At 33.3% G+C, this 27,667-nt stretch overlaps 5 protein-coding genes across 6 annotated transcripts; all 5 read right to left on the reverse strand.

Annotated features, from left to right (window-relative positions):
* Positions 1 to 223: 223 nt before the first annotated feature.
* Positions 224 to 700, reverse strand: LOC115961132. The gene has a single exon (XM_031080169.1). It carries the CDS (start codon positions 698 to 700, stop codon positions 224 to 226), a length of 477 nt encoding a protein of 158 aa, XP_030936029.1.
* A 417-nt stretch (positions 701 to 1,117) lies between these two features.
* On the reverse strand, positions 1,118 to 1,933 carry LOC115961143. The gene has a single exon (XM_031080175.1). It carries the CDS (start codon positions 1,931 to 1,933, stop codon positions 1,118 to 1,120), a length of 816 nt encoding a protein of 271 aa, XP_030936035.1.
* Positions 1,934 to 5,853: 3,920 nt separating this feature from the next.
* On the reverse strand, positions 5,854 to 15,499 carry LOC115961148 (phospholipase D alpha 1-like). Its single transcript, XM_031080180.1, has 4 exons — positions 15,413 to 15,499; positions 8,415 to 8,456; positions 6,435 to 8,289; positions 5,854 to 6,317 (listed from the first exon to the last, which is right to left on the reverse strand). The coding sequence occupies exons 1-4, from the start codon at positions 15,497 to 15,499 to the stop codon at positions 5,854 to 5,856; spliced, it is 2,448 nt and encodes an 815-aa protein (XP_030936040.1).
* A 1,948-nt stretch (positions 15,500 to 17,447) lies between these two features.
* Positions 17,448 to 18,431, reverse strand: LOC115975615 (MATH and LRR domain-containing protein PFE0570w-like). The gene is made up of 3 exons (XM_031096474.1): positions 18,360 to 18,431; positions 17,747 to 18,010; positions 17,448 to 17,653 (listed from the first exon to the last, which is right to left on the reverse strand). Exons 2-3 carry the CDS (start codon positions 17,871 to 17,873, stop codon positions 17,457 to 17,459), a joined length of 324 nt encoding a protein of 107 aa, XP_030952334.1. The 5' UTR covers positions 17,874 to 18,010; positions 18,360 to 18,431; the 3' UTR covers positions 17,448 to 17,456.
* A 1,096-nt stretch (positions 18,432 to 19,527) lies between these two features.
* On the reverse strand, positions 19,528 to 27,667 carry LOC115974956 (phospholipase D alpha 1-like). 2 transcript variants are annotated; one of them, XM_031095546.1, is made up of 5 exons: positions 27,607 to 27,667; positions 27,365 to 27,501; positions 22,221 to 22,277; positions 20,229 to 22,083; positions 19,528 to 20,106 (listed from the first exon to the last, which is right to left on the reverse strand). In XM_031095546.1, exons 2-5 carry the CDS (start codon positions 27,449 to 27,451, stop codon positions 19,667 to 19,669), a joined length of 2,439 nt encoding a protein of 812 aa, XP_030951406.1. In that variant the 5' UTR covers positions 27,452 to 27,501; positions 27,607 to 27,667; the 3' UTR covers positions 19,528 to 19,666. The 2 variants fall into 2 exon arrangements, with proteins under 2 accessions (XP_030951406.1, XP_030951407.1); XM_031095547.1 differs by having other exon boundaries at positions 27,365 to 27,489; positions 27,607 to 27,651.

Raw genomic sequence — 27,667 nt, forward strand, 5'->3', positions numbered from 1 at the left:
CTTCTCTCTCTTGGGGAGGTAGCTAGGAGCCAACCTGGAAGAATGACCTTTCTAAATCTTCGCACTTCGCTTCCTTGGTTGATCCATTATTGGGCAATACCGAAATTTTTGATTGCTATAAGCCCCTTTCAACAAAGGCCGAGGGCTCAGCATTGGGCTGATGTAAGATGGCAGCCACCATGCACTGCTTAGCCATGGACTGATTCCCCACAATCTCTTTAACCTAGCCATTGGACAGATATTTCACCTTCTGGTGTAGGGTAGAAGAGACGGTTTCTAAGGCATGAAGCCAAGGTCTAGCCACTATAGCTGTGTAGGGTGAGTAAGCGTCCACTACAATGAAATCCACTTCCACTACGTCTAAACCGGTCTGTATGGGTAGTCTAATCTGACCTCTTAGAGTAACAGTCTTCCCTTCGAAACTTACTAAAGGGGAATCGTATGCCGTTAGGTCCTCGGGTTTTAAATTCAACCCCTTGTACAGGTCGGGGTACATTATCTCAACAGCACTTCCTTGATCTACCAACACTCTCTTCACATCATACCCCCCTATTCTGAGTGTGATCACCAAAGCATCGTTATGAGGTTGGATAGTTCTGATCTTATCCTCGGCCGAGAAGCCTAGAACCAGTGGGATCTCTATTTTGGCTCTTTTTGGCTCTGAATTGTTGTCCTCGGTGGACAGTTGAGCCACAGACATCACTCTGGAGGGACAAGAATTGGTCCTACCAGGGGCAACAAAGATGACATTGATCGTTCCTAGAGGAGGTCTTGAAGAAGCATCTCTTCGGGGATCCAAACCTGTCTGCCCCGCTTGGCCACTGGAATGGTGCAGCAGCTGCTTCAACTTCCTTTCTCGGACCAACTAGTCCAGATGGTCCCACAAATTTCTACAATCTTCTGTAGTGTGCCCCTAGTCCTGATGATATTGGCAATAAAAGCTCTGGTTACGTCTCATGGGGTTTCCAGCCATCTTGTTCGGCCATTTGAAGAACAGCTCGTTCTTAATCTTCTCTAGAACCTGATGCACCGGTTCTCGAAATACTGCATTAACAGTTTGGGTGTTGGTGGACCCTGATTGTCCAGCAAAATCTCTCTAAGGTAAATCCCTCTTTTCCTAAGAGATCACCATAGCCTTTCCTTTACCCAGTTGCTGGTCTTCCTCAACCCTTTTATACTTGTCAATCCGGTCCATGAGTTGGCATAGGCTAGTGACAGGTTTTCCTGTTAGGGACTTCCTTAAACCATGCTCAGTTAGGAGGCCACTCTTGAAAGTACAGATGGTGACATCATCAAAGTCACCATCTATCTCATTATATGTCTCCCAGTACCTGTTTGAGTATGCTTTCAGGGTCTCCCTTTCTCGCATGGACAATGATAGTAGGGAGTCTAAGGGTCGAGGGACCCTGGTACATGTAATAAAATGAGAGTCAAATGCCCGAGTGAGCTCCTTGAAGGAACCTATGGAATCTGCCTTTAGGCCGTCGAACCATCTCATTGCCATGGGTCCCAGACTGGATGGGAACACCTTACACATCAAGGTTTTGTCCTTAGAATAGACAGCTATTTTCTGACTGAAATGGCTCACATGCTCCACTAGGTCCGTTCGCCCATTGTAGATGGTGAATGTTGGCTGATGGAAAAGCCAAGGAAGAGTTGCCCTTTCAATCCTATGCGTGAAGGGCGACTTGGAAATCTGGTTCAAAGCTTTGCTCATAGCATCATTTCCCAGTCCTCTGTGAGTTGGGCTTTTGCATTTGCGTTCACAGTGGTGCTCCTCTTCATATGAGAAGGATTCACTAGGAGGAGTTCTTGATCTATGTCGATAACCGCTATCCTTCTCATCGTTGAAAGAGGAATCAGATGGGGTGGGAGTTCGTCTTCGTTGTGCATGGCGTAAGTTCTTCTTTAGATAGTTGATCTCCCTTTGCATAGCTTTATTATGTTGCTCTTGAGAGACGTGACTCCCAACTTGAGAGTGGCTTTTGCTTGTACACGTAGTGTGCACGCTGCTTTCTTGATCTCTTCTACGCTCAAGGTTGGCGAAAGGATTTTCACGTTGGGATGATATGGATTCTGCCTAGTGTGGACCTAAACCTACCATAGTTGACCATTATTTTCACTATCACACAAGTTCTTCCCACAGACGGCGCCAATTGTAGGGACACGGTTTACAGCCCAAGCCCAAAATGTATGGAATCTTGGCCCAATGAGCCCAATACAATAAATTTGTAGAGAGTAGGTCGAAAAACTAGGCCCTAATGAATTTGACAACGGCTAGTATGGGTTTGGAAGATGATCAAGCAAGAACAAAGAAAGTAAAGCTGAACGACTTCACCGTCCGAGGAGGTCAAACTTATATAAATTGGTTACAATTGAATACAAGAATAATTTAGATTACTACAGTGTTCTCTCTTTATTTTTCCGATCCTTTGGATATGGAGGACCTTTCACATTATATAGCTCTCTTGGGATTATCTTGATCCTACACTTATTGATCGTTTGAGCCCTTACTTGAGTACCTATCCCATCAGACACCTTCTTTGACTTTCTGTGAGTTGTGATAGCCAAGACAGCACTATTTTGAGGTCTTCTCCACATAAATGCGGCTAGAAAAGTAGCTGCAGTGCATTTAATGCTGTGGTAGCAGCTTTTCCTTAGATATTTTTGGGTTTCCTTCTTTCTCATATGTTCATAAGGCATGTCCCTATCACTGGGGCTTTCTGGAAGGTCATTCTAATCAATGGAATAGATACTTGAGCTGCATTCATTGTATCCGAGAAAGAGTTCCTCCTCGGATCACCCTCCATTCGTTCCCTACTTATGAGACTTTAAATGGGAACCCCTAACAACTATTTGTTCCTCCTCGAACTTATCAATGTCCTCGGACAAAACCCAAGGCCCAATATATGATCTTGGGCCCTTATCCCTACAAGAGTTATAAGAAAGAACAAAATCCACCAAGAGAGAGAGAGAGAGAGAGAGAGAGAGAGCTCACATTTTTTGTGTGAGAAAAATATGGATTGAATGGAAGAAATGATATCAAATTTATACAAAATAAAATGGGGAGAAGAATAATCAATGCACTTTTACCGCTAAACTATACCCACTACAATGTAATTATTGTATATAAATGGATCTTTTGTCGAACAAAAAAAGGGGCTAGAAGAAATAAGCTTTCTACTTATGATCGTCATGAATTAAATTTTAATCAAATTGCCTTGGGTTGTTTACCGATGTCAGTAATTGCCAATTATACAATTCAAACAATTTTAAATTCACATAAAAAAAATAGAACCAACCAGTAAAAAGCATTAAAGCTGCAAAGACCAATGCACCAATTGCGGTATCACTCTTTTTCTCAATTGAAAATTTCCAATTGAAAAAAAAAAATCTATTTAATATAAGAAAGAGAAAATGATAAAGGAAGTATAGTGGTAAAGTTGAGAGTAGTGGGGAGATAAAGGGGCAAAGAGAGAAAGGAAATGTTGAAGGAAGTACAACCGTAGGTACGAACTAATAAGAAGAAAAAAAAGAGTTTATTTTTTAATTTTTTATTATTTATAATAGGGAGAAGAAAAGTTTAAAATGAGAAAAGAAAATGTAGAAAATAAATGGGTGATATGACTGCAAATGTGGCTCAACAGAAACATACTAACAATATTAGGGTAAATTACATATTTGGTCTTTAACCTTTACACTGAATCTCAAATTGGTCTTTGACCTTTTGAACGTGTTAATTTGGTCCTTAACATTTTAGTATCGTGTCAAAATAGTCATTGTCATTAAGTGATGGATGAAAAATACTAATATGGCTAATAACAAAAATAAGATATTATTTTTATGTCGCGTAGACTGCCATTTTGACTACCATATAACCTATTTCATTTTAGTTTAAATTCTATTATTTATTTTTCTTTTTAGCTTTAAAAACCTAAACAAAAAATAGAATTAAAAAAGGAATAAAAAATTCCCAATTTGCATCTCTAAAACAATAACCCTAAGAATTCACGAAGAGATTATCAATTCATCACCCACATAGCACCTCACGAAGGAATCATCAATCATCATTTCAAAGTCTGAATTCCAAAATCCAAAGTATGTAAACATTAACATTACACCATTACCACCACAACCAAAAAATATATATAATCCAAAAACATAAGTAGGAAAAAAAATATATGGATTTGTCCCAGATGGTCTTCTCTCCTCCACTGCCTTCATCCCACCACACTCAACTCCACCCTTACAAACAACAAACCCTTAACAGAAAACACCAACAACAACCTTCTTTATTGTTCCTCTTTTCTCAAACAACAAACCTGAACAGACAACACCAACAACAACCTTCTTTCCAGTCCAAATGGCTCATCATTCTCCCTGGGCTCAATCAAGTGACTGGAACTAATGCCCACCACCCCGATCTAAAGGTATGGGATTTCATGAGATTGTTCTTGAGGGGGATTCTGTTATGGTTTCAAATTCTATTGCTGGCATTTCTCCTCCTCCGTCTTCGATTGCATCAATTATGTATGGAATTAGTTCTCTGTTAAGTGCTTTTCGTAAATTTTCTATTTCACATATTGGTAGGAAAGGTAATCAGATGGCCCACTTGTTAGCAAAACATGCTCAGGGTGTTGAGCAATATTTTGCTTGGATTGAGGAGAGCCCTTGTTTCTTAGAACATGCTCTCTCAACTAATGTACTTGTTTCTAGCTTATGTTAAGGGATTTTCAGTTTTCTATTAAAAAAACAAAAAAGACATGGCAATAGGTTTTAAAATAGCTACGACCTTACTTGAACAAGGTCTGTTCTATAGGACCGAACCTTTGTATCCTTGATCACAAAGGTTTTAAAATAGCTGACATGTCACTTTAGTTTTTTTTTAATGTAAACCATATGGCAGTTCACGTGGCGGTCTATGTGACATAAAAATTATATTTTATTTTTGTTATTAGTCACGTTAATATTTTTCATCCATTACTTAACGGTAGGGACTATTCTCATACAATACTAAAATGTTAGGGATCAAATTGACACATTTGAAAGGTCAGAGACTAAATTGAGATTTAGCATAAAGGGTAAGGACCAAATATGTAGTTTACCCTATAAATTAGAGATAATTGTGATTAATTTGTAATTACCACCTCTTTGTTCAAAGTCATTGTATTAATCTAGTAATTTCATATCCCCCTACCCTTTTAGTTTAATAATTTATAAATGTTTAAACTAAAAAAATTTGGAACTTAGGATTATAAATTATGCTCCATTTGTTTCGAATTAAAATATTTTACATGTAAAATATTTTCAGGTGTTTGGTGTGATATGTAAAATTTTTCAAGCAAAAAATACCAAAATTTACGACTCAACCACCCAAGCCGCCAGTGACTGGATCACCGTTCTAGCTACCAAACCATAGGCACCAACTGTCAGAACTGCGGCTCCAACCACTGGACCGCCAGCACTAGCTGCAGAGCGCACCTGACTAGTGACCTAGCCACCAAATAGGTGGAGGAGAGTCACAATGTGTTTTTGCAAAATATTTTACCAAGTTTTTTAATGTAAAACGTGTTACAAATTTTTATATATGATTTTATTCGAGGGATTTTTAGATGGGAAAGATATCTTGTTAAAAGGTAGTGCACCGAACTAGCAACCTAGTCACTAATTCTGCTCAAAAGTCTTGATAACTTTTAAGAGAATGTAATTCAAGTTATGTACACATAAAACACTATATTAAGCAATAATGTGGAATATTTACCGCCCAATATTATTACTACTGAATGAATGAGAGTTACATTTGTTTTTTTATTTGGATGAATGAATGAGAGTTACATAGGGCATATGATATTATTATGTACTCTGGTAGGCATGCCACTGAGTGGTAAGGATTGTAGGAAGGTATTCTGATTTGGCACCCAGAACAGGAGCTTTGGTATCAGGGAAGAATCTAAACCCAGAGAGTGTTGTAATCTTTCCATCCCTAGTTACTTGGATGGGATAAGGGAGTAGATGTCCTTTCATGTCAGCATCAATTGTCTCCTTCATGTATATTTCCCAATTATTCTTAGCAATATTATTCATTTGATTGACACATTTCTCACTTTCTGGATAAAGGAAGGACTCGTCCATATCTATAAGTTGAAGGTGTTCAAACCATAATGCTATTCGGAGTCCATAGATTTGGCCCCTCGCTGCTCCTTCAGTGGCTAAATTCTTTGGTTGATATGCCCCCATTGCAATCTCAGAGTCCCTTGCCCCATCCATTGACCTTTGGTTGATATTTGCGGATCCAATGATTATGTATTCATCGTCAACTACATTAAAGAAGATCATAAAAAAAAAAAATTAGTCAAACATGCCATTCACCATGAGACATAGACAAAGCATTAATAATAACTTTAAACTCACTTAAATTTAATTCAAAACTTAACCTATCATCATCTTTGAATGAACATATATCATGAAGCGACGGGCTTGCTGAGCTCTACTATAATCAGTGTCAGGTTCTGGTTTCTCTGGAGGTACATATTCTCCCTCTCTCCTTGCCTCTCGCTTCCCAAGGCAGAAGAAATTTAGATAATCGTGGGGATTGGTCTCGAGTCCCTTTCTATTAAGGGCTTGAGTGATATCTAAGTACATCATCTCCATTGTCCTCCGCTGCCAATCTAATATTGCCTGAACAGAAGCACTCTCTGGTATTCCTTCCGGCCACATTGGGATCACAATGTAGACAGCAAACCTCTCATTTGCTTCAATCTTACTAACAATCTTTAGTGAGAGCTCCTTTGGTATAAGATGCAAAGCACTAACGTCCTCTACCTTAATGTCACTTGATTTCCAGCCATATGAACTTCCAATAAAATACTGATTCTCAATGTAGATGAAATTTTTGGCTCGTCTAATAGCATTGATATATGCATCCTGAATTCCTCGGTCGATGACGTTATCCTTCCCAGTAACAAGGCCTAAAGCTGCTGCATCTTCAGGTTCTACGGGAAAGCCAGAAGCCGCCCCACCATCAATGGATCGGAACAACTGAACATTCCATGATTCCGGGTCATCTGATGATGTAACTGGTGATGGGTGGATTATAATCTCATCAAGCTTGCCTCTAGGAATGAGGAACTTGTCCCCAACCTGCTTAGTCCACCTCAGCTCAAAATTGTACAAGACATCCCAAGCAATCGGCCCTTCTAGTTGGCAATGAATGTCATGCCACGGCTCCCTTGGACCACCTTTGTTGATAGAAGCAGTTGCAAAGTTGGGCTGATGGAAATCATCATGGTGGATTGTGCTCAAAGTACTAAATAAGGGATGATGTAGTGTATCATATCTCCCATCACAAAGATCAATACCACCAATGAAACTCGCTATCCTTCTCTTTTGTGATCCTTCACCAGCCACTTCCTTGTCAACAACTATTGTCTTTTGATTGTGAGTAAACATGGTAGAAATCTCCGACCCCTGAATTCTGCTTCTTCGGCCAACAGGATTACGCGGGCACAAAAAGCAACGCACATTTGTGCCTTGAAAATATTTCTCAGTATCTTCATCGTGAGTTGCCATAAAACCATCCTTCCTCAGCTCCATAAGAGAAGTTCTGTCATCCCAAACAAGCATGAGAACTGTGACACCTTCCTCAGCCTTCTTCTTAAGCAGCTTCCCTAATGTGGGGGCATCTTGCTTTGGCTTAGTTGGGTCCCTTGTCAAGGTTATCTCAGTATACACAGACCATCCAGCTATGTAAATTAGGTGCTTCGCATTACTAATTGCATCAAAGATGTCCTTCCAGCATCTTTGAGGCTCATAACGCATCCCACTGGACAGGGTTATGTAAGATAAAAAATTCTCTGGAACATGGGCATCTTGGTACAGAGAAACTTTGCAACCTTTTCTTTGCTTGAAGAATGTATAAGGAACTCCGACAAATTGTTGCGTTTTGATTCCCTGAGACCAATGCAAGTCTTGGGCAACACTCAAAAACTGCAACTTGACACGGATTTTAGAACCTATAGGATTGCGGTCTACATCCAAAATATCAACCCATTTCTCAAACATAAACCCCCTTATGATTTCCTCAACAGGTACATAAGCTCTTCCAATTAGTGTTGCCCCACTAGGATCGTCCTCTTTGACTGTGAATACAATATTTGAGATATAATGGGCACAGTATATGCGAAAGGACTCTGACCACTGGGGATTGGAGGGTTGGTTTTCGACCATTCTAGTCTGCACAACCCTGGCCTTATCCAAATCCACTGTTGCATAGAGTTTAGATCCAAAAATCTGCTTCATATATATATACGTGTTAGAAAAAGATTTCACGAATGATCAAATTGAAGTTGATAATATAAAAAAATTACTAGTCAAAGAAGGATGGGAATCTTTAAAGCATAAGAAGAATAGTTTACCTCAGGTCGGCACAACACTTTGGCCAGTAACCTTTTCCCATACTTTTGTGCACCCAAAGTTTCCAAATTTCAAGAAAAAAATGTGTAAGGTTAAAAGTGAATTCAAGAAACCATACCAAAAATTGAATGATTAGCGTTGGTAGGTATATAGACTTATGGAACTTGGTAACATAAACAAATTTGAGATAGAATGAAAAAAAACTAATATAAGAAGTTTTGTTTGGATGAAATCTATAATCATGCATGGTCTGGGAAATTGCTTGTCACCTTCCATCAGTGGAATGATATGACACAAGCTTGTATCTCATGGTCACCGATTAAAGATGACTTGCCAAATAATTCTATTAGACTTAGTGCACGTTTGGATGTTACTGAAATGAAATGAATTGTGCGTCTACGTTTTGATATGTGGATCCCGTGCATTATTCATGAGACCCGCAAATACTTTTTTCAGCAAAAACAACTTTAAAATTGGGTTCCACGGTACTATTTACATATTTAAAAATTATTTTACTACAATATTTTCAGTTTTTAGCAATAAGTGATATCCAAATAAATTCTTAGGTAGAATAGAATTGATGAAAAACAAGAGGTGTTTCACAGCTTTCCTTTTCCCTCTTTTAGCGGTGGATAAAAAAGATAATATTCTTGGCATGATTATATTATAGATATAAGTGTCCCCTATTCCGAAACTCCTAGTTATTAGGGTCTTATATAAGCTTTATGATTCATCTGGTTGCAAGAAAAGGGGAAATAAATTCTTGGAAGTCTACAAACAATTCAGGTTTAATATGGTTAGCATTAAAGTAGACTATCCATGTGGTAAATTAATTGATAAATTGGGTGAATGAGGTAATTTAATATAGCGAGTTTTTTTTTTTTTTTTTTTTTTTTTTTTTTTTTTTTAAAAAATCATTATAGGTTTACATCAAGGATAGCAATAAATATATCTCTTTACACTAGTGATGAATGAGCTTAGTCTAAATCGATTCAAAGGAAAGTCCTTTGGTGTTTGGTTTTCGCATATTAATATAGTTTTAGTTGATAAAACTAGACATGAAGTTAATGTCAAAGCTATAACGGTCTAATTTTCAAAAGTTACTTAAGTGAGACTAAAATGAATCTCGAGTGAGTGTCATTAAAGAATTGAGCAAGGTTCCAATTTGCAGATCACTCAAGTGAGTGTCGCACAAAGATCAATTGAAGTTTCTGCTTGAGGTTATTTACAGTTTGCTAGAAGTTCAATTGAGCGAAGTGTATACTGAGCGAGATTGTTTATTCAAACAATGCAAGACTTGAATATTTTAGGAATGTAAACTGATGTTTATTATTTAAATTATTTAAAATTGACCAAATATGTTTTATAATTTTTAGAACTATTGGTATATTAGTTCTGATCAATTGGTTAAAAAGATAACTCATAGTTCACAAACTGGTTGGATGAAATAAAAAATGTTTAGAGTTATGTAAAGATATTATATATATATATATACACACACACATATGTGTGTGTGTATACTGGTTTCAGACGAATCAGACCAAACAAAAGCAGTCCAAACAAGAAAGAAATAAAACAATAAGAAATGAGTTGGAGTAAAAGGTAGTAAGGTTCTTCATTCTAGTACTGTGTGAGAGACGTGAGATGTGAAATAAAATAAATAAATAATTCGCAAGCTATCAAATCAAACCATGGCTTATTATCCAAAGACAAAAAAGGAAGCCTTCTCAGTAATAAATAAATAAAAGCCTAGAAGAGTCCATAAAATAATATATCTACATCATAAAATATTATAAAATAATGTCTTACTAGTAACCAGCAGAGAGAGAGAGAGAGAGAGAGAGAGAGAGACACGAGTGAATAAAATAATGTCTTTTAAGTTTAGGCGTAATTACACTATTGATCTTTAAAGGCGAAATTACATTATTGATCTTTAAAGTTTATCTTATGTGCGTAATTAGTTTCTCAAATTCTAAAAATGAACAATATTAATTTTCTGTTAACTGTCGTTAGTTTATTATTTACGTGGTTAGCGGAATAGTAACTTGACAATTTTTTTTAATAAAAATAATTGCAAAAATTATTTTACAGTAAGAAGAAACCATTAATATCAAAATATTTATACCGTGTTTATGGTAAAGAGCTTTAAACCGTATGGTCATCGGATAAGCGCAAAGCTCCTGGAATGAAGAGCATGCTATCATAAACAACAGCGCAACAACAAATAGCCGAGGGACAACTTTCCCTTTGCTCGTATTCACAGCCATGCAATGAGTCCCAGAATGGTTACAATCTATGGTATCCGATCCAAAAAGAAAAGAAAAAATTGATACAATCCAAACTCAAGTATCCTATGGTATGAGAAAGATCTAACAAAAGAGATTAAGATTTACATTTAAAAGCTGGCCTTTTCAGATCTCTTTATTTATGTAGCCACTGCCACTGCCTTCCCAATGTTTCGACCAATCAGTTGCCACTGCCTTCCCGATGTTTCGACCAATCGGTTTACATGCCACATTATATTCACCAATTGAAACTCATCTCATATGCAAGCCTGTGTAGCCATTATTCTACCTTGCTCCTTCTCGCAAGTCACACACCCCAACTTTGCCTCCTACTGCCTACCGGACTATGACCCATTCACCTTTCATTTCGTCTGTACCCTATCTAAAAGACTAAAACTATAATGGGTTTGATTTGCCGGGCAAAGTATTTTAGTATTAATGGATTTATGACTTGTAAAATAATTTTTGTAATTTTTTCTTATTGAAAAAATGCGTAGATACTATTCCGTTAGTCACTTAAGTAATAAACTAACAGAAGTTAACAAATAGACTGATATTACTCATTTTTAAAACTTGAGAGATTAATAGTGCTCACTTGAAACTTAAGAAATCAATTGTGCTCATAAGGTAAATTTTAGGGACCAATAGTGTAGTTTCACCTTTAAGTTTACATCCAAGTGAATAGTAGGTTGTAAATTAAGCAACTTATTGTAGTTGGATTGTATATATTTTTAGATATAGAACCCCGGATATGACATGTTTTGGGGCACAAAGGATGTAAAATAGCTACTTAGAGGATTTTACAACCCAATACTAATGCTCTAAGAGAAATACATTCCTAACCAACTTAAGGAAAACAAAGGTTTTGGAACACACATGGACACAACAATAAAGGCAACAGCAAATTCGAAGAAAGGACATATATGCCTCAAAAAAAGAAGGGACATATAGTTTTCAACGTCACATGCCTTCCAAATTTCGAACATATATATATAGCCCAAAAAGTGTCTAGTATATATTTTATTAATTGATCAAATATGTTGTTGGTCCCTAAACTCTATAACCTATTAGAGATTTTAATCTGTAAAGCTTATAATATTGTTTTTTGTTCCTAACAAACTTAAAATGATCATTTTCAGTTCCTTAAAACTTAAAATAATCACTTTTAGCCATCAATGTGTCTATTAAAGCAATGATAAATAAGTATTTTTTTTTTTTAAATAGAGATATATAAGTTTTTAGTTTGACTACATCATCTTTCCGTTAGAAAGATTTAACAAATGTTAACAAAAGGACCAAAGCCAATCACTTTAAGTAAGCTAGGGACTAAAAGTGATTATTTTAATTTTGCTCACAATTAAAAGTAATTACTTTAAATTTTAGGGGCAAAACATTCAATGATTAAATTTTAGGGGCCAACAATAGATTTTGTCCTTATTAATTTTTTTTCAATGAATATACAATAAAAAAAAATTATAATCCTCATATTTATCTAAGTTTTGAACTAAGGAAAAACTATAAATCTAATGTGAGCAATGTTAGGGACAAGATTTCTTTCAGACACCATTTTCAAAGAAACCCAGTGGTGAAGGGAGGGGGCCTGGGTTTTCAAACTCTCCCCCTCCCCTTATATTTTGTTAATTAATTTTTTTAATTAAGTGCAAATCTTTCTTAACGCCTCCCCCCCCCCCCCCCCCCCTCCTCCTCTCCCACCGCACACACATATTAAACTCATTTAAAGTATTAATGTCTTACTTAATTTCTTTTAATATTAAACTTTTTTGCTATATATATATCTATTAACCTTTTTTTTTTTTTTTTTTTGAGAATCGATATAATTTATTAACTGTAGGAGCCTTTAAAACATATATTTCAAAGAATATATCAGTAAATTTTAAATAAAAATCAGATGTCCCACTCTTGTATTTCAGTTTATGTTTTACCAATTGCAATCTGTAATTATTTGGAATATTTTTTCTATTTCAAACTTTAATTTGGTACTTTATAAGGGAAAAAAAAGTGTGGTAGGCTACAATAGGTGGAACATTGAATGAGACATGGGATTTTAATTTGTAAAATTTCTTCTTCTTTTTTTAATTGTAAAAACAAACTTCTTTTCATCTTAATTAGGCGCTAGAGATACCAATATATGCATTCTTTTCCATTTGAAGAAAAGATTCTATAATGGTTAAAAGTTTGAGATATATTTTATCTTATCATCCATAAATAAAATAAAATATTTTATTTAGTATTGTTATTATTATATTTCACTTATATTACATTAGAGTGAACTTTAGGTGTAATACATTTAAATTTTCAATTAAATTCAACCACATAATTGTATTGAATTTAATTAGTTTTCTTTTTAAAAAAAAGATAACATTTTTTGTGCTTTATTAATCAATACAACCATATGTTTGAATTTAATTTGAGAATCTAATACACTGAACTTAAGGTACTATTCCTATATTTTGCTCAAGTATATAAAAGTAACATATTTATTTAATTTATTAGAAATTGATTGATTTAAATACATTTATTTTCTAAAAAATTTATTATACTCTAATGTTTAATATTTAATTATTAAAACATTTAGAGAGTATTAATTGTGATTAATATAATTTAAAGGATAATTATACATTACCTAAGAAATAAAATATTTTTCTTTAGTTCTATAAACCTGGCTTGATGAAATTTTCTTATGAATGAGACAATAATAACAATATATATATATATATATATGAGATTTTCTTATGTATGAGACAATAATATATATATATATATATGAAACTAATTAAGTTAAAAATATGCTTAAAATATAAATTATATATATAATTGTGTGTGTTTTATTTTGTGTATATAATATTATTGATCTATTTAGCTTGTCTCCCTAAAAAAACAAAAAACAAAAATGTATTGCTCCAACATTGAGTTTCTATAGAAATCACTTTTCTTATGTACCAATTACAACAAACTACATCAATTATTATGAAAGATATTGCATCGCTAGATGTATTTATCTTTTGATACAATGTCCAACATATAAATACCAACTTTTGGGTCTAATTAAAAGATTTATGCCAATTAATTTGGGTAAAACTTAAATGCATTACTCTATGTAAAATACATTAGGTTCTCCAATTAAATTCAAGCACTTTTAACGAATAAAACATTAACATTGTCATCTTTTTGAATATCATTCAATGTAATCATGTACTTGGATTTAATTAAAAAATGTAATATACTACAATAAAAGACAAAATTTTATTTTGTATAAAGGATTCGGTTCCTTTCGTATATCTTATCATTATCAATGTTTCACTTTCGCTTAAACTTTCTTAGAATTAGAGTACTGCTAAATGAATTGTCTGAAATCCAGCACATGCACCTTCATACTTCGTTGGTTTTCAGTGCTCTCAAACTTAATGTTTCTTAGTCAAATTTTAATAAAAGGCATTGTGATCATTAAAGATGTTCGAAAATAGATGCATAAATAGTGTCTTAGGCCATTAAAATTAATTATTATTTTTTATGTGATGGAATGCAATTTTAAATAATGTGTAATTACATATCTTAAGAGATATATATATATATATATATAAAACTAGAGTAAATTGCAAATTACATCCCTAAAATTTGGGAGTGATTGGATTTTACCCCCTATATTTTTGAATTGATTGGATTTTACTCCATAAAGTTTGAGAGTGTTTAGATTTTATATCCTAAAGTTTCAAAATTTGGGGGTGTAAAATCCAAACACTCCCTAATTTTAGGGGGTAAAATCCAAATTTTGAAACGTCAAAGTGTAAAATCCAAACACCATAAACTTCAGAGGGTAAAACCCAAAGTTTAAAACTTTAGGGTGTAAAATCCAAATATCCCCAAACTTTAAGGGTGCAATTTGTAATTTACCAAAAAAAACTAATTAAACGTTTACTATAATATAAACTCTTTTCATTTTAAAAACATGGATTCAAGTTAGTTCAACCCATAAAATCTCTTGCCATTGAATAAGGAATCAAGATTTGAATGTGGTAGATAAAAAAATAATATATATATATATATATTTGAATTCGGTCTACACTTAAAACTTTGAAACTAATTGATGCTTCAAACTAATTGAATGTGTGTGTGTTTGTTTCTCAAAAAAAAAAAAAAAAAAAACTAATGTTAATGAGAAATCATCATATAAAGACTTTTTTTAAAATAACTTTTTTTTTCCTTCGTCATAAGAACTGCCATATGATGTCAATTTAAGATTTCTGTCTTAGAAAAGATCATTTTCATTTCACTTTATAGTCTTTATTTGTTATTACAAGCTAGTATGGCAAATAGGCTGATCATCATATTCTTTAGTTCTATCCTTTTATATATATATATATATATATATATATATACATCTCTAATTAATGTCTGTTTAGTAACAGTATTTTCTTTTAATTTTTGAATTTATTTGATTTTTTAAAATTTATTTGCTTATGAATTGTCTCTTAATCTTAAAACTTCACCCTTTTATTTATTTATTTTTTATGTATGACCATATTTTAACCAAGTTTGAGCAAATAAATAAGTAAACTAGAAGCAAAAAGCTACATCCAAATTCATTCTAAGAATTCAAGGTGAGCAAGAAATTGAAATCAAAGCCTAAGAAAATCCCAAAATACAATTATTGAAAATGGTATAGTTCTTTAATCCCCAACAATTCAAACATGTACCTTTCGTAAATTGAGGCCGCATTCATAGTGTATCCTATCAACTTCAAAAATTGATGCCATAAGTGTCCCATGGAGCAATTGCGGCATTGTTCCTCGCTTGGAATTTCTCTATGTGATATATAGCAATATCTGGTTTTGTAGATTGTGCACCAAACAAAAATGAAAAAGAAAAGAATATTAGCATGCAAGTAAGAAATATTCAGAATCACGTTGAAATTCAAACACAAAGACGTATCAAAGATTCAAAAGAAAGTATACATGGTATATGTACGCAGGCAGCTTACCACTCTGAATCTCTGATAGAGGATAATTTGATGGTACGCTGTTGTAATAGAGGTGATCCATATATATATATATATAGCAGAGAGGAAAGTTAAAAGAGAGGAAGAGAATCTAATTTAATGGGTTTATTTATGTTTGAAGGAAGAGATTTTATCTTCAAAGAATTCAAGTTAGAATCAGTTCCCGCCTTTGATTCCAAGGAGTGCAGTTTTCAGAGACATTATTTGTTTATTTTACTTTAATCTTAGCTAAGCCCAAGTCAAGGATAACGTTATAAACTTAGTAGGGGAAGAATCTGCACTAATAGGATTTTTTGAGGAAAATATTGAGAGAGAATTCGATTTGGTTAGATAGTTTGTAAACAAGGATCAATTTTTTTGCAAAGTACAGGATGTATCGTCAAATATTTAATATGATTCTACAAGATTTAGTTTCATTCAAGTAACAGATTCTAGCCAATTGAAAGGATTTTCTGATCAATCCAGTGATCATTTCGATTCCATTAGTAATGTAGATTTGTAATTTCACAAATTGATATGAAGGCATTGTCCATTATCCACGGAACAGAAACTAGTAACTACTCAACCCATATCCTTACTCCATGTTTCCAAATGACCCATATCCTTTGAATGTTCAATTTTAGTCATTATTATACTTTTAATTTTTTGTCAAATTGCTTTAATTATGAGTTGAGATTGTTTGACGAAATCTCAGATATTTTGATAGCAACTACAGAGGGAAGAGATTAGTTATTCAAAAAACTTTATTTACTTCTTTTATATCTTTGATAGAACAAATATTTTATGCAATAAATGAAAAAAGAGCATGAATCCATGCGGTGATGCCACGATTAGTGCCGCATGGATGTTACATTACTGATATTTTATGAGATGAACAGTAGATTATAGATTTTCACGGGTAAGACCGAATGGGATTGAAATCAAGTGCTGATGCAACAGTTGTGAATGACTGAAATTTAAAGTTGAAAAAAAAAACTTTAAAATATCTCAACTATTATATAAAGAAAGTAAAAAGTTAAAAGTTAAAAAGTGAGAAAGCTAAAAACAATTTGTGAGAGGGATTGGAGTAACTGCACTAGCCCAATCCAAATTCAACAAAATGGTACTTCCTCCATCCTATATATTATAGGTTTAGTTTAAAAAATCTAATTTTTAAAGGAAATATCAATTAATTAATGCATTAAATAAAAAAGTACAAGTTTTTAAAACTATCATCCTTAATTAAACTCTAGTGAAAGAGGGATATTGATTTCTATTACTTTACTCTATATATAATTGCATAAGACAATTCCTTAATTTCTTCCCATTATACCACGTGTGCACTCAAAAAAAACCAAAATATTACAACTTACCTTTTTACATTTTAAAGGAGAGAAGTTATTAGTCCTATACATAGTTGTCAAATCGTGAATCGTATCATGAATCGTTTTTTCATTTTTATGTATCGTGTATCGTATCGTATCGTGTATCGTAAGATACACAAACACTATATAAAATTTATAAAACATTATACATATACATATATTTATTATAAAATTGAAACATATGCAAATAATGACTACTTTAATTATCACTTATGTTAAAGTATTTGACTAAGCTAACCAAATAAACCAAATGGAAATATATTTTTAACATCCATATCCAAAAGATAAAAATATCCATATCCAAATTCATTAGAGTTCAAAGTCACTACATATTATATTAGTCAAAATATTTTTTTTCCTAATCATATTCATCACTGCCTAATCAAAATCATCAAAATCATCTCCATAGTCCAAGTCAATGAAGTTATCATCTTCATCATCTTGCAAAATCATTTCATCATTGGCATCTTCTTGTACATCTTCTTCATCATCTCCAACATCCACTATCTCTTCTGGTTCTTCAACTTCAATAACTTTTTCTTTACTTTTCTTTTTGGCATTCAAATTTCTTGGACCTATAAAAATAATAACAAAAAATATATATTGTCAAAATTAGCATTTTATTCATAATATAGAAAAGAAAATTTCAATTTAATATAAATTTATACCTCTCTTTCTTTTTCTACTACATCCTTCCTCATTAACTTCAAAGCATTCATGAATGTCCATCCATGAGGTATCTTTTGGCAAGCAAGGTTCTTCCTTTTCGGTAATCCATTCATCATCAGATTCCATATCCGATAGACAAATTGGATCATATGAGTCACCATTCTCTTCTCTCTTTATTTGTCTCAACTCCAAATTAATATTATAGTTTACAAACACCAAAGCATTCACTCTTTGTTGCTCAAGACGATTTCTTTTTTATATTCCTAAAAGCAAATATGAACACATGAATTTATAGTCAATCAACAATTTTTATGTACACAAATTAAGTATCACAGTCACAGTTACACTATCACAAATTCACAATATTAATATTAACATTACAAAATACATATATAAATATATATATATATATATATATAATATTTATATATAAACACTCATATACATACATTGATACATATTCAGTTATACTAAACTAATTTTTTATAAGCCACTCGATTATATTAAACTAAATTAACTAATATAATATGTTAATAACAATAAATAATTACAATAATTTTTCAGTATAAAGAATTAATCAAAAAAATTTATTAAGAAAAAAGAAAAACTAACCTTACACACACAGTGGACCCAACGTGAGGTTGCACTTCTTGTTGTTGTTGTCTTGCTCTAGTAGCATGTGAGAGTGTGTGACTTTTGGGTTAGGAAAAGGAATAGAAGAAAAAGACAAGATTGTGGTCCTTTGGAGCTTGTGGTCCCTTGATGAGAGATCTCCTAGAACTTGATGATCTAAAAGGTAAAAAGATGAAATCAAATAGAGAGGAAGCCAAAGGGGTTTTGGGAAAGTTAAGAGCTTGAGAATTGAGATACAAAGGAAAAAAACGTGTGGGTGACTACTAATTGGTGCGGCTATGTGTGGGTAAATAGATTTAATTGTGGTTCAATTTTTTTAGGGCTAAAAAAAAAAAAATAATAATAGTAATTAAGAAGGCTTTTTGTATTGGGCCAAACTACCAAAATAGCCCAACTTGATTTTAAAAAAATGAAAAAACGTTTTGGGCTAAATTTGGGCTGAAATTTTGGTTAAAAAAGCCTATTTAAGCCAATTGTTTATGTATCGTCCGATACAACCGATACGTACGATACGCACGATATGTACGATACATACAACTGTATCGTCCGATTCATATGCACCTACGATACGTATCAACGATACAACTTTCAAACGATACGATACGTATCGCGTATCGTACGATACTGACAACTATGGTCCTATATTGTCACTCATTAAGCTACCCTAAAAAAATGCCAAATATTATACTGATTAAACATTCTGTTACTAACCATTCTAACTACCATTTAAATATTGCAACTCAAATGTTACAATTCACTTTTTTGGCTGGATTTGCTATAGCGTTTTTCAAATTTTAAGAAAGTTCTTCTTTCCTATCCAAACTCTCCAATGGAGGACACCTACGCCAAAAGGTCACTCTCAATCAGAATTTGGATTATCTTTGAAATTTAAAATGAATTTGGATTATCCTTTAAATTTATCCTTGAATAAATTGCACAAGGCTGCACACGGATCTGATAGGATAGGACCCATTACAAAGTGCATTGCATTGATGAAACTTGTGACAACAAGAGATTAACGTTCAAAGATGAATAATGATGTAGGAACTCGAGCTAAGAATAGCCAAAAAAAAAAAAAAACTCAACTCAAAAACTTAGGTAACTTTTAAGGTAATGTAGAGCAAGTTATACTACATACAACACCCACTTTAAAGCAATGTAGGATAATTACCACCCAATATTATTACTACTAAATGAATGATGGTTACATTTGTTTTTTTATTTGGATGAATGAATGAGATTTACATAGGGCATGATAATTATTATATACTCTGGTAGGCATGCTACTAAGTGGTAAGGATTGGAAGAAGGTATTCAGATTTGGCACCCAGAACAGGAGCTTTGGTATCAGGGAAGAATCTAGACCCTGACAGTGTTGTAATCTTTCCATCCCTAGTTACTTGGATGGGATAAGGGAGTAGATGTCCTTCCATGTCTGCATCAATTGTCTCCTTCATGTATATTTCCCAATTATTCTTGGCAATATCATTCATTACATTGACACATCTCTTACTTTCTGGATGAAGGAGGGACTCGTCCATCACTCCAAATCGAAGGTGTTCATACCATAATGCTATTCGGAGTCCATAGATTTGGCCCCTTGCTGCTCCTTCATCGGCTAAATACCCGGGTTGATATGCTCCCATTGCAATCTCAGAGTCCCTTGCTCCATCCATTGACCTCTGGTTGATGTTTGCGGATCCAATGATTATATATTCATCGTCAACTACATTAAAGTAGATCATCAGAATTTTTTAGTCAAACATACCTGATCACCATGAGACATAGATAAAGCATTAATAAGTAATAACAACTTAAACTCTCCCTTAAATCTAATTTAAAACTTACCTATCATCATCTTTGAATGAACATATATCATGAAGCGACGGGCTTGCTGAGCTCTACTATAATCAGTGTCAGGTTCTGGTTTCTCTGGAGGTACATATTCTTCCTCTCTCCTAGCCTCTCGCTTCCCAAGGCAGAAGAAATTTAAATAATCGCGGGGATTGGCCTCAAGTCCCTTTCTATTAAGGGCTTGAGTGATATCTATGTACATCATCTCTATTGTCCTCCGCTGCCAATCTAATATTGCCTGAACAGAAGAACTCTCTGGTATTCCTTCCGGCCACATTGGGATCACAATGTAAACAGCAAACCTCTCATTTGCTTCAATTTTACTAACAATCTTTAGTGAGAGCTCCTTTGGTATAAGATGCAAAGCATTAATGTCCTCTACCTTAATATCACTTGATTTCCAGCCATATGAACTTCCAATAAAATACTGATTCTCAATGTAGATGAAATTTTTGGCTCGTCGAATAGCATTGATATATGCATCCTGAATTCCTCGGTCGATGATGTTATCCTTCCCAGTAATAAGGCCTACTGCTGCTGCATCTTTAGGTGTTACGGGAAAGCCAGAAGCCGCCCCGCCATCAATGGATCGGAACAACTGAACATTCCATGATTCCGGGTCATCTGATGATGTAACTGGTGATGGGTAGATTATAATCTCATCAAGCTTGCCTCTAGGAATGAGGAACTTGTCCCCCACCTGCTTAGTCCACCTCTGCTCAAAATTGTATAAGACATCCCAAGCAATTGGCCCTTCTAGTTGGCAATGAATGTCATGCCATGGCTCCCTTGGACCACCCTTGTTGATAGAAGCAGTTGCAAAGTTGGGCTGATGGAAATCATCATGGTGGATTGTGCTCAAAGTACTAAATAAGGGATGTTCTAGCGTATCGTATCTCCCATCACAAAGATCAATACCACCAATGAAACTTGCTATCCTTCGCTGTTGTGATCTTCCACCAGTTACTTCCTTGTCAACTACTATTGTCTTCTGATGGTGAGTAAACATGGTAGAAATCTCAAACCCCTGAATTCTGCTTCTTCCAAAATCAGGATTACGCGGGCACAAAAAGCAACGCACATTTGTGCCTTGAAAATATTTCTCAGTATCTTGGTCGTGAGTTGCCATTAAACCATCCTTCCTCAGCTCCATAAGAGAAGTTCTGTCATCCCAAACAAGCACCAGAACCGTGACACCTTCCTCAGCCTTCTTCTTAAGCAGCTCCCCTAATGTTGGGACATCTTGCTGCGACTTTCTCGGGTCCCTTATTAAGGTTATCTCAGTATACACAGACCATCCAGCTATGTAAATTAGGTGCCTTGCATTACTAATTGCGTCAAAGATGTCCATCCAGCATCTCTGAGGCTCATAATACTCCCCATTGGACAGCTTTATCCAAGGATAAAAATTCTCTGGAACATGGGCATCTTGGTATAGAGAAACTTTGCAACCTTTTCTTTGCTTGAAGAATGTATAAGGAACTCCCTCAAATTGTTGCGTTTTGATTCCCTGAGACCAATGCAAGTCTTGGGCAACACTCAAAAACTGCAACTTGACACGGATTTTAGAACCTATAGGATTGTGGTCTACATCCAAAATATCAATCCATTTCTCAAACATAAACCCCCTTATGATTTCCTCAACAGGTACATAAGCTCTTCCAATCAGTGTTGCCCCAATAGGATCACCCTCTTTGACTGTGAATATAATATGTGAGATATCATGGGCACAGTATATGCGAAAAGACTCTGACCACTGGGGATTGGAGGGTTGGTTTTCAACCATTCTAGTCCGTGCAACCCTGGCCTTATCTAAATCCACTGTTGCATAGAGTTTAGATCCAAAAATCTGCTTCATGTATATATGTGTTAGAAAAAGATTTCACGAATGATCAAATTGAAGTTGATAATATACCCAAAAAAAAAAAAAAAATTTACTAGTCAAAGGAGAATGGGGATCTTTAAAGCAAAAGAAGAATAGTTTACCTCTACTGGTCGGCACAGCACGAATTTCTTAACTTTGGCTAGAAACCTTTTTCCACACTTTTGTACCCCCAAAGTTTCCAAATTTCAAGAAAACAATGTGTAAGGTTAAAAAAGAATTCAGGAAACCACACCAAAAATTGAATGATTAGCATTGGTAGGTATATAGACTTATGGAACTTGGTAACATAAATTTGAGATAGAATGAAAAAAAACTAATATAAGAAGTTTTGTTTGGATGAAATATATTATCATGCATGGTCTGCTAAATTGCTTATCACCTTCCATCAATGGAATGAAAATGACACAAGCTCGTTTGTCATGGTCACCGATTTAGGGTCCGTTTGGATTGAGCTTATTTTTGTTGAAACTGAAAACACTGTAGCAAAATAATTTTTAAATGTGTAAATAGTGCTGTGAGACCCATTTTTAATGAAAAAGTTGTTAAAAAGTGTAATTTGTGGGTCCATGAACAGTGCATCTGAGCACTGTTCATGGAAAATCTGGTCAACAATTGCGGCTTGGAAAAAAAAAGGAAAACGCAGAAATCGTGAACGTGGACGCGCAAACGCGCAATCCAAACACAGTCTAAATATGACTTGCCAACTAATTCTGTTAGACTTAGGTAGAACAGAATTGATGAAAAACAAGAGGTGTTTCACAGCTTTCCTTTTCCCTCTTATAGCAATGGATAAAAAAGATAACACTCTTGGCATGATTATATTATGGCTATAAGTGTCCCCTATTCCGAAACTCCTAGTTATTGGGGTCTTATAAGCTTTATGATTCATCTGGTTGCAAGAAAAGGGGAAATAAATTCTTGGAATTCTACAAACAATTCGGGTTTAATATTGTTAGCATTCTAGTAGACTATCCACGTGGTAAATTAAATGATAAATTGGGTGAATGAGGCAATTTAACATAGAGAGTTTTTTATCATTATAGGTTTAAATCAAGGATAGCAGTCAATCTTTCTCTTTGCATTAGTGATGAGTGAGCTCAGTCTAAATTGAATCAAAGGGAAGTCATTTGGTGTTTGGTTTTCGCATATAATATAGTTTTAGTTGATAAAACTAGATGTGGAGTTAATGTATAAGCTCTAACAGTCTGGTTTTCAAAAGTTACTTGAGTGAGACTAATGGATCTTCAGTGAGTCTCATGAAAGACTTAAGCAAGGTTCCAATTTATGGATCACTCGGGTGAGTGTCACACAAAGATCAATTGATATTTAAGGTTTGCTTGAAGTTCGCTCGAGCAATGTTGAGTGAGATGGTTTAATTACTCAAATGATGTAAGACTTGAATATTTTAAAAAATGTAAAGTGATATTTATTATTTAAATTATTTAAAATTGTCTAAATTTTATATTTTTTTTATTTTTTTAGAACTATTAGTATTTTATAATATTGTTGGTCCCTAAAAAGAATCAAGTATTTTATTAATCGATCAAAATATACTATTGGTCCCTAAACTCTAACCTATTATAGATTTTAATCCATTTATAATATTGTTTTTTGTTCTTAGCAAACTTAAAGGGATAAATTTTAGTCTCCTAATGCTTAAAATTATCACCTTTAGTCACTAAAGTGTCTAATGGAGCAATGATGTATAAGTTTTATTTTTGATCGGGATGTATAGGTTTTTAGTTTTGACTACATCATGATTATATTAGGAAGATTTAACGAATGTTGACAGAATGACTAAAACCGATCACTTTAACTTTGCTTAGAATTAAAAGTAATTAGTATTACTTTAAATTTTAGGAACAAAACATTTCTAGATTAAAGTTTAGGAAACAACAATATATTTTATCCTTATTAATTTTTATTCAATGAATATACATTAAAGAAAACTTTTTAATCCTCATATTTATCTAAGTTTTGAACTAAGGAGAAAGTATAAATGTAATGAGGGCAATATTAGGGACGAAATTTCTTTCATAACAACTTATTAAGGTAGCATCACTTTCAACGGAACCCACGTAAAGGGTGGAGGGAGGGGGCCTGGGTTTTCAAATTTCTCCCCCTCCCTTTATATTTTGTTAATAATTTTTTTTAATTAAGTGCAAATCTTACATAATGGTACCTGTAGGTGCTCAAGAATTTTTGCCTTTGGCTTTGGCTTTGGCTTTGGCTTGATTGCCTTACCTTGCCTTGACATGAATTCTTGTTGTCCCACATTGGAAAGATCTCTTTCCTCTTCATGCCTTATAAGGCATGAACCAATGGATGAAGAGTACCACTAGTTTGGTTAATAAGGCATGAAGAGGAAAGAGATCTTTTCAATGTGGGACAACAAGAATTCATGCCAAGGCAAGGCAAAAATTCTTGAGCACCAAAGGCAAAAATTCTTGAGCACCTAGCAATAACCAAACTAGTGGTACTCTATCACCATTGGTTCATGCCTTATAAGGTGCAAAGAGGGAGGCTTTCTTTCCAATGTGGGACAACAAAAATTGCCTAAGGTTCCAACATGGTCTAACCCTTGGCCTTTGAAGCAAAAATTGTCCCCACAATAAAAGGATCCTTTTATTGTAGGTGCTCAAGAATTTTTGCCTTTGGCTTTGGCTTTGGCTTGATTGCCTTGCCTTGCCTTGGCATGAATTCTTGTTGTCCCACATTGGAAAGATCTCTTTCCTCTTCATGCCTTACACCTACAATAAAAGGATCCTTTTATTGTAGGTGCTTAAGAATTCTTGCCTTTGGCTTTGGTATTTTTAGCTTGATTGCCTAACCTTACCTTTGGCAAGGCATGAAGAGGAAAGAGATCTTTCCAATGTGGGACAAGGGAATTCAAGCCAAAGGTAAGGTTAGGCAATCAAGCCAAAAATACCAAAGCCAAAGGCAAGAATTCTTAAGCACCTACAGTACCCTTTATTATTATTTTTTTAAATTGTGCAAACATTCCTAACTCATTTAAAGTATTAATGTCTTACTTAGTTTCTTTTAATATTAAATTGTTTTTTGCTCTATATAATTATTAACTTTAGAAGCCTTAAAGCATGAATTTCAATGAATATATAAGTAAATATTAAATAAAAATCTTATGTCCCACTTTTCTATTTTACTTTTTGTTCTACCAATTTGTATGTGTCATATATTTGAGAAAAAAAAATTTCTATTTCAGATTTTGGTACTTCATAAGGGGAAAAAAAAGGACTTGTGATAGGCAGTGATAGATAGAACATAAAGTGAAACATTCAGAGGGGGACATTGAATTTTTATTTGTAAAATTTCTTCTTTTATTATTTTCCTAAAACAATTTTTTTTTTCATCTTATATAAAGTGTTAGCGTTACCAATATATGCTTCTTTTTTTTTTTTTTCATTTGATGAAAAGATGCTATAATGGTTAAAAATTTGGAACATATTTTACCTTATCATCCATAAATAAAAGAAAATATTTTATTTAGAATTGCATTATTATATTTCACTTATCATTAGGGTGAACCTTAGGTACACTACTTAAGTGCAATACACTAAATTCTCGAATTAAATTCAAACACATATTGCATTGAATTTTTTTTTTTTTTTTGAGAAATAAACTAACTCTTAAACACACACACACACTTAATTACATTGAATTTAGTTGTTTTTGGAAAATATAACTTTTTTGTGCTTTATTAGTCAATGCAACCATATTTTTTAATTTAATTTGAGAACCTAATGTATACCTAAAGTACTATATCTAAATTTTTTGCTCAGGAATATAAAAGTGACACTTTTATTTAATTATCTTAAATTAATTGAGTTAAATACATTTTATTTTCTAAAATTATTATTTTACTCTAATGTGTAATATTTAATTTCTTTAACAAAAAACCATGTTTTAAAACATTTAGAGAATATTAATTGTAATTAATATTAAAAAAATATATATGGCTCCAACACTGAGCCTACCTTAGAAACCAATTTTCTTATGTACCAATCACAACAAGCCACGTCAACTGTTGTGAAAAATATTGCTTTGTTATATGTATTTATATTTTGATAAATTTTCTAACATACAAGTATCAACTTTATTGGGATCAAATTTGAAGATTTGGGCCAATTAATTTGGGTAAAACTTACGCTCCATTTGTATAAAGGATTCGGTTCCTTTCATTCTATGTTCCTTTCATATATCTCAACATTATCAATATTGTTTTACTTAAACTTTCTTAGAATTAGAGTACTGCTAAATAAATTGTCTGAAATCAAGCAAATGTACCTTCATTCGTCGTCGGTTTTCAGTTCTCTTAAACTTAATGTTCTTTAGTCAAATTTTAATAAAAAGCATTGTGGTTAATATAGATGTTCGAAAATAGATGCATAGATATTTTCTTAGGTCATTAAAATTAGTTATCATTTTTTATATGCTGGAATTCGAATTTGACTAATGTGTTATTATATATCTTAAGATATATAAACAACTGAATTTTTACTATAATATAAACTCTTTCTATTTTCAAAGCAAATGAAAATTTTCTTAACTTTTCATGAATTCTAGTTAGCTCAATTCATAAATTTTCTTGCCACTGAACTCAGGATTAAGATTTGAATTTAGTCTATACTAAAAACTAATTGATATTTCAAACTGATGTTAATCATTAGTCTAATGAGAAATCATTATATAAAGACTCTTTTTTTTTAAATGTTTATTTTTTCCTTTGTTATAAGAACTGCAATATGTTGTCATTTTCAGAATTGTGTCTTAGAAAAGCTCATTTTCATTTCGTTTTATAGTCTTTGCTTCTTATTACAAGCTAGGCTGATCATATTCTTTAGTTCTATCCATTTATATCTATCTCTGTAATGCAATCTCCATTCATGGGGTGTTAATGTCTATTTCGTAACAGTATTTTCTTTTGATTTTTGATTTTTGATTTTTGAATTTTGATTTGATTTTTAATATATTCATTTTCTTTTGAATTGTCTCTCAATCCTAAAATTTCACCTTTTTTATTTTATTTTATGTATGAGTGTATGAATATATTTATTCAACTTTTTGCAAATAAATAAACTTTAAGCAAAAAACTACATCCAAATTCATTATTCTAAGAATTCAATAAGGCGAGCAAGAAATTGAAATCAAAGACTAAGAAAATCCCAAAATACAATTATTGAAAACTGTATATAATTCTTTTATCCTCAACAATTCAAACACGTACCTTTCGTAAATTGGCGCTGCATTCATAGTGTATCCTATCAACTTCAAAAATTGATGCTATAAGTGTCCCATGGAGCAATTGCAGCATTGTTCCTCGCTTGGAATTTCTCTATGTGATAGCAATATCTGGTTTTGTAGCTTGTACACCAAACAAAAACAAGAAAAGAACATTAGCATGCAAGTAAGAAATATTCAGAATCAAGTAGAAATTCAAACACAAAGACATATCAAAAGAAAGTATACATGGTATGTACGCAGGCAGCTTACTACTCTGAATCTCTGATAGAGGATAATTTGATGGTAC

The sequence above is a fragment of the Quercus lobata genome, chromosome 2 (assembly GCF_001633185.2).
Source record: "Quercus lobata isolate SW786 chromosome 2, ValleyOak3.0 Primary Assembly, whole genome shotgun sequence".
Taxonomy (NCBI): Eukaryota; Viridiplantae; Streptophyta; class Magnoliopsida; order Fagales; family Fagaceae; genus Quercus; species Quercus lobata.

What these genes read in the sequence shown, in the direction of transcription:
- LOC115961148 (XM_031080180.1), bottom strand. Translation starts at nt 15,499, where the DNA reads ATGCCGCAATTGCTCCATGGGACACTTATGGCATCAATTTTTGAAGTT. An exon ending in GCGGCCTCAATTTACGAAAG is followed by an intron (nt 8,457 to 15,412) that starts GTACATGTTTGA and finishes GGTGCACAAAAG; the next exon opens with TATGGGAAAAGGTTACTGGC. An exon ending in TCATTCAAAGATGATGATAG is followed by an intron (nt 6,318 to 6,434) that starts GTTAAGTTTTGA and finishes TCTTTAATGTAG; the next exon opens with TTGACGATGAATACATAATC.
- LOC115961143 (XM_031080175.1), bottom strand. Translation starts at nt 1,933, where the DNA reads ATGCAAAGGGAGATCAACTATCTAAAGAAGAACTTACGCCATGCACAA.
- LOC115975615 (XM_031096474.1), bottom strand. Translation starts at nt 17,873, where the DNA reads ATGGAATCTGATGATGAATGGATTACCGAAAAGGAAGAACCTTGCTTG. An exon ending in TAGTAGAAAAAGAAAGAGAG is followed by an intron (nt 17,654 to 17,746) that starts GTATAAATTTAT and finishes TTATTTTTATAG; the next exon opens with GTCCAAGAAATTTGAATGCC.
- LOC115961132 (XM_031080169.1), bottom strand. Translation starts at nt 700, where the DNA reads ATGTCTGTGGCTCAACTGTCCACCGAGGACAACAATTCAGAGCCAAAA.
- LOC115974956 (XM_031095546.1), bottom strand. Translation starts at nt 27,451, where the DNA reads ATGCTGCAATTGCTCCATGGGACACTTATAGCATCAATTTTTGAAGTT. An exon ending in GCAGCGCCAATTTACGAAAG is followed by an intron (nt 22,278 to 27,364) that starts GTACGTGTTTGA and finishes GGGGTACAAAAG; the next exon opens with TGTGGAAAAAGGTTTCTAGC. An exon ending in TCATTCAAAGATGATGATAG is followed by an intron (nt 20,107 to 20,228) that starts GTAAGTTTTAAA and finishes ACTTTAATGTAG; the next exon opens with TTGACGATGAATATATAATC.